The sequence below is a fragment of the Pseudopipra pipra genome, chromosome 3, assembly GCF_036250125.1.
Source record: "Pseudopipra pipra isolate bDixPip1 chromosome 3, bDixPip1.hap1, whole genome shotgun sequence".
Taxonomy (NCBI): domain Eukaryota; kingdom Metazoa; phylum Chordata; class Aves; order Passeriformes; family Pipridae; genus Pseudopipra; species Pseudopipra pipra.
The window spans coordinates 112,099,410-112,111,623 of record NC_087551.1 but is presented as its reverse complement, the minus strand read 5'-3'; the positions used below and the strand labels follow the sequence as shown (position 1 = coordinate 112,111,623).

Here is a 12,214-nt window from a genome sequence, read left to right as displayed (position 1 = left end):
TTGGCCCAAGACTTTTAAATCCCCATGGAAAAATCAACAGGCAAGATTCCATCTTGGTTAGAACAATGTCAGTCTGGAGACAGCTCAGTAGCCACCTGAGGTTATTGGCATTGCTGGAGATTAGGATCAAGTGCTGCTACAACTGGACATGTCAATCATTAGCAGAGAGCTTTGTACCACGTTCCCTTTGACTGCAAATTTCACATATAAGGAGTAATACACCCAAAACTCATTTCAGAGTATTCCATCTCTTCCAGTACAAGAAGAGGAAATTAAAATGGAACAAAAGCAAACAACCTCGTTTTTGGGTGAATTTGCACTTGAAAAATACATTGTTCTCTCTGGTCAGTACTTGAATTTTGTAATACCTGTGACGTTGAGTCACCTTGTCCTATCAGGAAACAGAAGAGCTATAAATCACCCTCCAGGGAAGAAGTCTGGTCACTGCCACAACTACCTGAAGAAAGATAGAAGAAATTTCTGATCTTCTTGGAAACAAAAGGTAGGATTTACATTGATTTGTTGGCTTTGAGTACTGTAATTTTTTTCATGTATTAAAGTACAACTTATTGTCAGAAGGCTTCTTGAACAACTTAGGGCAGTCACAGAAAGAGGATTTTATTTAGCGAAAAATAAGGATTACACAGACAACCTTGTAACAAAAGCTGGAAAAAAAAGAGGGAGAAAATTGATGAACAACCAGAAATGACAGATGAAAAGACACCTGTGTGCAAGAAAGAGCATCTTGGCAGATTATATGCACATAGAGAAAGGGACAGAGAGACAGTCAAACATATTGAATGGGATATACATTGAGCTCGGTATATTTTATTGGTATATGTGACTATCATCACCTATTTTCAGAGTGATGAAATTACCACCTTGTTCAATTTACTCCTCTTGTGCAAGGTGGCTGCTAAGTAAGACTTTGTGCAATAATGCTGTACAAGTGGAATGCCAGAGACTATATTCCAGGTCTTCTTCAAGAATAATAAAAAAAATAATAGGGATGTTCTTTTGTAATGGATATTCAATTCAATGAATAATTTAGGATACACCTTTTTTTTTTTTTTTTTAGAAGGAGAGATGGAAAAAGTATATTCACACAAGTTTGCCAAATTGATACAAACTAGGGATGCTAAAGCACCATCTTTCAGTGGCAGATACTGGTATACAGATGGATTTGCAGGAAAGTCAGTAAGACTTGGCACATGTCCTGATTTATGTTTGATTGAGGGGGAACAGGGGAGGGGGAGAGAGAGACTGATTTTAGGACCAATGCCTAGAAATTAATGCAGAGCAATTAAATTTACATCTCATAAACTGTAAGCATTTGGTTGAAATCAGTGGGATTGCCAAAAGTATGTTAATATCTTGGAGTGGGAAACCCACTGGGTCTTAAAAAGCATTCCAATGGCATTTTGAAACTTGTATCATGTATTAAATTACCAATTATATTTAATTGTAAGTTAATTCATAGAAAATATTACAGTGAATGAATACTTTGCCTATGTCTCTAAGTTAGCTTTACTAAATAGAAAGCTTCAGAATTTCAGCGGAGTTATTCTTCCTTTAAAATGTGTTTTACATGCAAAAAGGATTGTTTGAATTTGCATATCATCATATTTTGCACTCAAAGGACATATTTTTGCTTGTAACTTGAGTACAGCTAAAAATAACCCCCAGCTCTACTTAATTTCTAGCTAAAAATTAGGTGAAAAGAATCATTTTTTCATGATATTGGGAGTATAATCTTTTGTTGCTAAACACCTAGATCAGATACATTGCAAAGTTTTGGAATGGCTCTGGGAAATAAGTGTTCGAAAATTTAATAAGAAAAAAATTCTGTTATCCCAAAGCATTTAAAGGAGGCACAGGTGATGGCAGAGCTCAAAGCAAGTGACATAAAGCAGTACCAAGAACACGAAATCAATTACTTTTACTGTTAAATATCAGTATGTTTTCCCCTGGATCAACCAGATTTTTTTTTCAAGTACAGGTGTTTGGAATAAGTCACTTTATTTTGAAGGCTGTGAGAGATTAATTGGACAGATGTGACTAGTCTGTCCAGTTTTTTAGCCTCTGAGCTGCAGCTGCCCATAGTCACAGTCCACTTCAAAGGGCTTTGTTCTTTAGCAGAGCTGGAGCAGCATCTCTGCCTACAGGTTGGGAACTGTGGGTCACCTCCAGTGCCAGGTAGTGAAGCTGTTGAGGAGCAGGGACCTTGCTGTATCAGTTGGAAAAAGGTAGTTTTTCTTTTCCACATGTTCTCCACAAATACAAATAGTGTTCTCCAGGGCACCTTGTGTTTTATATAAACTGGTTGCCTCAAGGGAAAGGGGCTTTGCTGAACATGAAAAGATCAGCAAACCCTATTGGTCTTTCCCCAAGAATAACTTAACTTATTTGGTTTTGAGGGGCTGCTGGTTCTGGTTTTAAGCTAATAATATATCTCTGTGGAAACATGCCCATAAATTCCCTTGGGTAGGAGGCTGGGAAAAATGCCAAAATGAGTAAATTCCACACTAGTCACCTGCTTGCCTGTCCAACGTAACAGAAACAAGCTGCATGTAACTTGTACGACTAATTGTAGATACCTGAACTTTGCAGTGACCTCCTGGGTCACTGGAGTGGGGTGATGTGGTCCTTTGAGCCTCCAAAGCAAGTGGAGACTTGGAGTCCAGATTCTGGTGGATGCTTCTTCAATTAGAATCATATACATGTAGAATATCCTGAGTTGAAAGGGACCCACAAGGGTCATCAAAGTCCAGCTCCTGGACCTGCAAAGCACATCCCCAAGAATCACATGGTTAGAGAAGGCTCCGGTTTCTGTTGACATTCCACACTACCTGTAATATAATCAAGAGTTGTCTTAGACAAAAACAAATAAAGCTTTCTGAAACAGGTCTTTCCCTGGTCCATTTCTGGCCCAGCCAGTTCTGCCCCAGCTCACATGCAAGGCTTCACAGTGCTGCTCATTGAGTTTTAGGGTTTGAATCCTGACTCCTGGATCTGCACAAGGATCAGTGTCTAATTCCCATTTCAACCAATGCACTCCAGTCAAAGCAGGCAAATAGGAGTAGGGAAATTTTCAGGCTAACCTAGACATAGAAACAAGCTAAAAGTAGCATCCTATCCCATTCCAGTTTGGCAATGGGCATAAGGCTTCTTACAGAAAGGGAAGCACAAACACCTCTGAATTCAGGTGGAGATATTCAACCAGGATGACAGTAGGAAGTATGAGATATACAAAGCAATTCATTCATAGAAATTTGGAAATGTGGGGCAATTAATTTTATTATTTTACTTGTAAAATGGGAGGAGGCGAGGAGGAAACAAAGAAAAAACCATATTACATTGCTACTTGGGCAAAAGTCAGGAAATACACTGGAAAAAGATGCATTAAGTATCAGAGAAATGAAAGCTATATAAAAAATAAATCAAATCCTCATTCTCCCTTTTCAGAGATGATTCTGCCAGTGGTGTTCCTGTGTCTCACGGCTGTACTGCCTCCATCCACTGCACAGGTAGGATCCACACTTTGTACTCAAAAAATTTGGGTGGGCCCTGAGGCACTTGTGTTCTGACTGAATATGGCTTTTCCTGTACACACCAATCCCATGCCTAAAGAGTCTGATTAGATATTTAGGATCTGGAAAACTTTTAACTTTGGAGTCTGCTTCCATTTGAAGCAGTCAACTGGATGCACACTTGCACAATAAACCATCTAAAGATTCACTGTTACTTATGAATTGGATCAGAGATTACTATATTTTCCAGAAGTTTCCATACACAGATCCAGGAATCAGGTTCTCCCAAAGATCCAGCCCTCTTTCCATTAGTTTCCCACAGCTTTACAGACAGCACTTACCTAATTCCTTCCTCATCCTACGCATCCTGAGCTACATGCCTCTCCCTTTGCTCAAAGATCCATCCTCCCATCATGTGTCCCTGATTTCCTTAAAACAGCTAAAGTAAGATACTGAATGCACACACATAGTGGTTCCTGCCAACCCATACTTAGACTGAAGTCTATAGTTTGCTACTTCTGCTTCAGAATCATTATGACTGAAGCCCTGATTACTTTTTTTTTTTGATTATTTTTCCCTCTAACTCTTCAATTTCTGCTCTCCAACTAGAAGACTAGTTGAGAATTAATGTACAGAAGAGACTGAGTTCTTCACATGGCTCTTTTTTAATTAGAGAACACATGAAAAGTTTGAGAAATGCTATCAGTTATGGTAGAATTGTAACAAAATCTATGGCATGAAAGTATAGGCATTCATTTTCTGCTCAGTGGGATGTGCTGGTGAAGTACCACAAGAGGTCTGTGATGATCCTGTGATTAAACAACAGTTTCCCTCAATTAAAAAAAAAAAATTATAGACATGGTATAAGATACAGAAGAAGGGAACTACATTATAACAACATTCATGTCTTCAGCTGATTTTTAAATCCTGTTTCCTCACAATCTCATGTAGGAAATTATAATAATAGTAAACAAGCCTGATTTTGTTGCCTAAATTTAAGAGTCTACAGGCACAAGAGGCATTCCAGAATACCTCAGTCCTCCACAGAGGATTGGAAGATACAAAACAGGAATCAATGTTGTTATTGCTAAGCTCCATGCCATGGAATCACTGTCATGCTGCTCCACATGGATGTTCTCCTAGAGATACTTAGGAGATAAAACAGTAATCACAGAACCTCCTCTCCATCCCAAGGATCATCTCTTTGATCAATATAATTGAGCAATACAATTATTTTGATATTTTAACATTTCTTAGAAAGGATACAGGATTTAGTTATGTTCAAATAAAACAGAAATATAACATGTTCTTCCCTTTTAGGAGGCTGAAGGTGTCGATGCTCTGTCAACCAGCAGAGCAGATCAGCAAAAGCTGATTGTTGACAGACATAATGCCCTCAGGAGAGGAGTAAAACCAACTGCCAGCAACATGATGAAGATGGTAAGTTGTGTGCTGTAAATCTATTTTTAATGAGTAATGGACTCTATGAGAGGCACAAGACTGTATGCAGCTTACATTATTTTGTTTAGCCACAAATTCATTCTCCAGACCTTTCTCAAGGATGGAGCATGGCCAGCACCAAGAGAAACATAAAGCTGGACAGATGAAAAAAACTTCTGAAAAATTTTGTGTTGTATGAAAAATAATGCCTCTTTCTTTTAGAGGAAAATGAAAAAGAAGGATCCATGGCATTATTAATTTCTTTTTGATACATTCTTCATCAGTCTCCACAGTTTCTATTCCCTGGATACATAGTAACTTTTTGCCTACCCATCCCTTCCCCCCAAAAAGGGGGATGAAAAGGATTTTATATTTTACTTTTTCTGCTTTGAAATGTAATCTCCAAACGTTGTTCCCTTATGAGGGGCTATTCATTGGCATGTGTCTGAATGACTGGTATTTTATTCTTTCATTAAGGAATGGTGTCCTCGGGCTGCAGAGAATGCCCAAAAATGGGCCAATCAATGTACTTTAAGTCACAGTCCTCCTAATCTGAGGAGAACAGGTAAGTGAAGCACAAGTGTAACTGAATAATGTCACATATGTTGTTGATGTGACCAGTTTTGAATTCGTTTGTTGGGTTTTTTTGAGATACAATTTATATAACATTTAGATTTTTTGGGGACAAAGGGAAATTTCTCGATATAAGTCTGTCCAGCAAGTGAGAAAAGTTCAATCCCATTCTCATCCCAGTTGCATCAGTTTTAAATAGGAATATCCCACTTTCTACAGTAGATGAAAAAATATCATAGAGATAAAGCATATTCTCCCAAAATACCCATCAGAAAGAAGAGAATCTAAACCAAATCTAAGGTAGGAACCAGTTTGCATGTGCTGGCTCAAAATATCTGGAGAGAAAGGGGCAAGGGGTGAAGATCCAAAATTGGCTGGTGGTGCTAAGCATAGTTTCTAAGACATGACAAATCCCCAGGCAACTTGCAGTCTTTGAGGCTCAGATTAACACTTCAGTCCTTGGATATTGAAGTTACAGCCATACTGTGTTAACAACAGTCAGTGCCCAGTGTGGTGCTCACTGACTTCTCTCTAGGTCACATTTAAGATATGGACAGTCCTGTCCATACTTTTTGCCTAAAACCCAAATTGTCTGGGTTTTGTTAAAGTGAATCCCAGATGAGAACTAATGCAGTAAGTTTGGACCTAAATAAAAACAGTAGGTCAAGACAATGTGGACATCTTCTTGTGTATCAGGAGTTAACTTTGGATTTTTGGGATTTTCCCAAGATTACTGGGCTGTGACCTGAATAATGATGGGGTTGGTAACTTCTAAATAACAAAATTAGTCATGAACCTGTGCCACACACGTGCAGGTGTATCTGTAGTCATGCAGAAGGTCTGTCAACAACCAAACTACCAGACAGACTGGCTGGCCACGCTGCAAACTGGTCAAGTGACAACCTCTGTATTAACAAAGAATGATGTCACAGAACTGGAAAAAAACAACATCCTGCTGCTCCATCTGGGATGAGAATTTCTGTGAAAATCGTCCCACCTTTTGTTGGGGTTTTTTTCCTCACATGTGTATCCTTTATGCCTTTCTCAGGATCTTTCTCTTTTCAGATGTACTATGTGGTGAAAATATCTTCATGTCCACCGCCCCATTCTCATGGTCAGATGTTCTTCAGACTTGGTACGATGAGGAGAAAAATTTCAAATATGGAACTGGAGCAAAAACTAAAGGTGCTATGATTGGCCATTACACTCAGGTAGATGCATTTATATATATATATATATTTCAGGTTGAATAAATAAATATGTACATGTTAGTTAAGCAACTGTTACCCTTTCATTTTTAAAGGAAATAAGTGCAATAGAGAACTAAAGGGTTATTTTGACAAAACAAGATGGAAACTTTCAAACTAACAGAATTAAAATGAAAATAATAGGCTAAGTGTCTTATGGAATAAAGAGTAAAGATAATGGTATTTAAAGACTTCAGGAGGAAGCAACTTGTTTGTTTAACATCTGAAAATTGTCCAGACACTAGAAAAACAGGGTTATTAAAGTATCAGCAACAAAATATAAATAGGTTTGTTGCAGTCTACAAAGTTCCATTGACTCAGAGAGTTTCCAGTTGGTCAACAGCTTATCATAACCTCCTTTTGTTCACCTGCACAAAACACAGGATACAAAATTTCACGTAATGATTCCTACATTAGCAGTTTTCATTGAATGAAAGTATACGTAACGGAGACATTTTAACTGATAGATTTTGTATATATGTGTGATTAATTATCATTATATCCTCAATATTCTTTGGTTGAATAGGGGTGAAAGGAAGTTTTCAGCAAGGCGGGACTCATATTTTAATATAAAGGGCAAATAAGTGACTTCATTGCAAACATTTCTGTAATGCATATTGCATTTAAATGATTTTCAAATACGTATTTTTCATCCTTCTATGATTTTTATTCTTATACCTACAGATGGTTTGGCACAATTCCTATAAAGTTGCATGTGGTCTCGCTTCCTGTAGCAACAGCAGATTCAAATACTTTTATGTCTGCCAGTACTGCCCCATGTAAGTATTGATTCTGATTTTGGAACTTCTTATTGCATTATCAAAATTACTTGGGAGATGGTGACATTTGTAATAGAGCACATCACTTATAGCTGAGGAAGAGGTTTGAAGAGTGTATTAGGAATATGAAAAGACAGAAAGATACTCATCAAAAGAGTTGTCAAACAAGCAAAATCATAAAACACATAAAAGCAACATCCATTTTCAAATTAAACTTCATTTGCCTAAAAATCCCAATTTTCATAGCAGTAAATCAGAAAAAAAGTGTTTTCAACATTCAGCTTGAAATCTCAGTTCAGAAAAGTAGATCAATATGTACAGTACAGTGAAGACTATAATTAATACCAAATAAACTTTAGTGGGAATTTTAAGGTAGAGTGATTATTTCATATGCTGCCTAAAATTCATTTCCACATTCACAGCGTAATATCTTGTGGTGGGTTGACCTTGACAGACCATCAGTAGTCCACCCCTCTATGATTCTTCTCCTCAACAGGATAGGGGAATTAAAAATACAACAAAAAGTTCATGAGTCAAGATAAGGGCAGAGGAGATCACTCATCATCATCATGGGAAAAACTGACTTGGCTTTGGGAAATTAATTTATTACCAGTCAAATCAGAACGGGATAAAAAGAAACAAATCCAAACCTAAAAACATCTCCCACCTACCCCTCCCTTCTTCCCAAGCTCAAATTCACTCCTGATTTTCTCCACCTCCTGCCCCTCAGCAGCACAGTGGGATGGGAATGGGGACTCTGATCAGTTCATCATACACTGCCTCTGCAGCTTCTTCCTCCTCATGCTCTTCCCTTGCTCCAGTGGGGGATCCATCTCGTGGGAGACAGTCCCTCCATGAACTTCAGTGTGAGTCCTTCCCACAGGCTGCAGTTCTTCAGAAACTGCTCCATGGGTTCCTTGCATGGGGTTGAAGTCCTCCAGGAATGGACTGCTGTAGCGTGGGTCCCCCACAGGGTCACAGGTCCTGCCAGGAACCTGCTCCAGCAGGGCCTTCCCACAGGATCACAGCCTCCTTCAGGCATCCTCCTGCTCCATTGTGGGATGCTCCGTGGGCTGCAGGTGAATCTCTGGTCCCCTGTGGAGCTGCAGGGGCACAGCTGCCTCACCATGGGCTGCACCACGGGCTGCAGGGGAATTTCAGCTCCAGCACCTGGAGCACCTCCTGCCCCTCTTCCTTCACTGACCTGGGTGTCTGCAGAGTTATTTCTCTCAGAGTCTCACTCCTTTCTTCTGCACAGCAGTTTTTACCCTTCCCTAAATGTGTTATCACAGAGGCTCTGCTGTCACTGCTGGGCTCAGACTTGAGCAGCAGAAGGTCCAACCTGGATCTGGCCAGCACTGGCTCTGTCTGAAACAGGGGCAGCTTCTGGTATCTTCTCACAAAAACCAGTCCTTCAGATTCTCTCCCCTTCGCCCTCTCTGCCCACTGCCAAAACCTTTACAGATAAACCCTATACATATATAAAAATTGACATATAACCAAAGAGTGAGTGCAAATTAGTATACATGAACACCTTTATAATTAAATTTTCTTCTCAGATATTGTATAATGTCTTCATAGCTTATGTTGATAACGTTGGTTTTTCAGGGGGAATCTACTAAGTTCCATGAAGACACCCTACAAGGAAGGAAAGCCCTGTGGGGATTGCCCTAATGCTTGTGAGGATGGATTGTGCAGTAAGTTCTAAGTATTTCAATTGTGTCCCGGGTAAAGTTGATGCTTAAAAAAAAAAAAAAAATTAATTTATACAAATTGAATTTTTTTGGAATTATTTGCTTAAATACAGGGCCAAAAGCACTATTACAGAATCACATTTTACCATGTTGGTGCTTTACCTGGGAGAGATGAACTGTGGAATGAATCCGAAGAAGCAGGTGGCTGTGATAAGGGTGGGCAAATGTTAGACAGTGGTTGGTGTACACCAGTGTCCCAAATCCCTTAATTAAAGATGACAATGTCTGAATCTCCATGTGGAAACTCTCATGAACACTTTCCATCATAAGAAGAGTTGTGGTCTGCAAGTGAGGTCAAAGATATATTTATACCAACGATAGCACAGAAGTGTGAGCTCCAGATTTCCAGCAGCAATACATGTGCTTTTCCATGCCCAGAAGAGACAATTCCCATCCTTGCATCTAGGAAATGCCAGGGAAGAAGGCAGCTTCTTTATCTTTTCTTCTTCTTCCTCCTCTGAATGACAGTGGCTGATCAGGTGGCAGTAGCAACACACGTGATGAGGGCAAGTAGCAGACCTGAGTTTTTAGAATTCTAATAGAAAATCAAAACATATGGGCTGAGCATCACAGTGCAAGGTTCAGTCTTCTGTTATGGAATTAACCAAATTCTCACCATGGCCTGTAGCATAAAGGAAGAAAGCTTCAAAACACCTTGCTGGTCCAGTGAGAAATCTCCTTGAGGGAACTGAGAATTTTGGATGTGTGTGTTTGGATGCTGCTGTGAAGTAAATCACAACAACAAGGAAAAAATTACAGAGAAAATAAAGGTTGATGAAAAACTATTCTGAAAAGAAATGCTGCAGGTCTTCATTTCCCACTCATGATTAATTTTGTGTTTCAATTCATTTTCAGCCAAGTCTTGAAAGTTTGAAGATATTTTTTTCCAACTCCCTTGACAAAGTCTCCTGGAATTACCCAGAGCTTCGTCAAGTTCATCGCCCTGGTTCCTGCCAATGCAAAACTGAAATAAAGTAACAGGTTCAGCTTTTCCCTTCCTGGACATCCATCCATCTTTCACAAAAGCTGCTTCCATCCAGCCTCTCCCACATATGCAGAAGGACCAACTTCAGTCCAGTGACTCCCACAAGAAAAAAAGCTGTTGGAGCATGTATATATTCTCTTTGTGTAATGGTCTAGAACATAGAGGTCTCAATTAAAATTTGTCATTTGATTGCTAGATACATTTAATATTTAGTTTTTTTCATCTTTCTTTTCCCAAAACACTGCCTAATGAGCATTGTTTAAAGTTCGGTGATTCCATATATTTCATATGTTCTCAGCATAGATGGAGAGTGCTTGGTCATGCAACTAGTTTAACTTGACGGACATTTTAAATTAATGTACTATTAACAGGACCAGAAAATAAACAAGATTGTTTGAAACATGTTTTTCTTATAGTATGAGATTGCACTTTGCATAAATACAGGTACCTGAACCTGCCTTCTAATGGAAAAGGACTGTCTGAGAAAAGGGCTTTATTCACATTAACAGATAGTCAAGGGGGAAAGGTCCTTGTGTTTGGAAACTTTGATTTTACTAACAAGTAGAGGTACCTTCCAAAATTATTTTTGCAATGTCTTCTTTTGCTGTATCAGTTATTAAATTATTCAGTGACTAATTCATCGTAATTTTCATTCTTTCTTATTACCAGGAAACAAAGTTCACTAAACTTCCACCAACTTTATTAGTGTTAGGTCCTGAAGGGAGCCTAAATCTTTAGCAGCATAAGCACAAACAGGTCATGTGAGAAACTGAAGATTTCCTAGGCAAAAACAGAAGTCAGGTAAACAACCTTTCATCTGACTCTCTTTCAGAAAGAAGTAACAATTAGAATAAATAACATGGAATCCCCACTCTGTGACCTTTGGGTGGCAAGATGTTCTTCTGTGCAGTCAACAGTGGGAATAAATATTATTTTAGTCTCACCTTCCAATGGCTTCCCATTCCAGTCCTCTTTTAGTAAGAAAGCTGCTTGAAGATTTCAAGTCCCAGAGCCTTTGGCACGGAATAATTTCAGCACACATTTCTGACTCATTCATTTCAGTGGCATTTCTTCTAGTGTGAAAATGATCATTAAGTAAAAACCCCAATTTCACAACTCAGAGTGCTTGATGTTTCAGCTGGTTTTTTTCTCATTCATCTCCACCACTTTTCCCCTCCATGACATCCTGCCCTACCAGCTGGGGACATGTCTACTAGTAAATTGGGCAATGCCAGGGCATAGGTGTGAGTGCTGGAACATGACTTACTGCACTCTTAAATAATTAACACAGATCCAAGTAAGAATGAGGATATAGCAATAGCTAATCCAATGTTGTTACCATTAAGGAAATAGGCAGAACCATCACCCTCATTCCTAAGAGAGTCCTTTACTATGAAGAAAGAAAACATAGAATCATAGAATCATTAAGGTTGGAAAAGACCTCTAAGATCATCAAGTCCAACCATTTACCTAACACAGCCAGGTCCACCAGTAAATCATATCCCTAAGCACCACAGTTACACATTTTTTAACACTTCCAGGAGTGGTGATTCCACCACTTCCCTGAACAGCCTGTTCCAGTGCTTGACAACCCTTTCTGTGAAGAAGTTTTCACTAATGTAGAATCTAAACCTCCCCTTGCACAATTTGAGGACATTTCTTCTTGTCCCATCTCTTGTTACCTGGGAGAAGAACCTGACCCCTACCTGGCTACAACCTCCTTTCAGGGAGTTGTAGAGAGCAATAAGGTTGTCCCTTTCTCCAGGCTGAGCCCTCCCAGCTCCCTCAGCTGCTTCTCGTCAGATTTGTGCTCCAGACCCTTCCCCAGCTTCACTGCCCTTCTCTGGACTCACTCCAACCCCTCAATGTCTTTCTTGTAGTGATTTCTATTCCCTTCCACTGTAAC

General features: G+C 39.2%; 1 protein-coding gene across 1 annotated transcript; it reads left to right on the top strand.

Annotated features, from left to right (window-relative positions):
* The first annotated feature begins 355 nt into the window (after positions 1-355).
* LOC135412219 (cysteine-rich venom protein kaouthin-2-like) lies at positions 356-10,314 on the top strand. The gene is made up of 8 exons (XM_064650777.1): positions 356-502; positions 3,466-3,527; positions 4,851-4,970; positions 5,448-5,535; positions 6,609-6,754; positions 7,475-7,569; positions 9,178-9,266; positions 10,179-10,314. The coding sequence occupies exons 2-8, from the start codon at positions 3,468-3,470 to the stop codon at positions 10,187-10,189; spliced, it is 609 nt and encodes a 202-aa protein (XP_064506847.1). The 5' UTR covers positions 356-502; positions 3,466-3,467; the 3' UTR covers positions 10,190-10,314.
* The last annotated feature ends 1,900 nt before the right edge of the window (positions 10,315-12,214 follow it).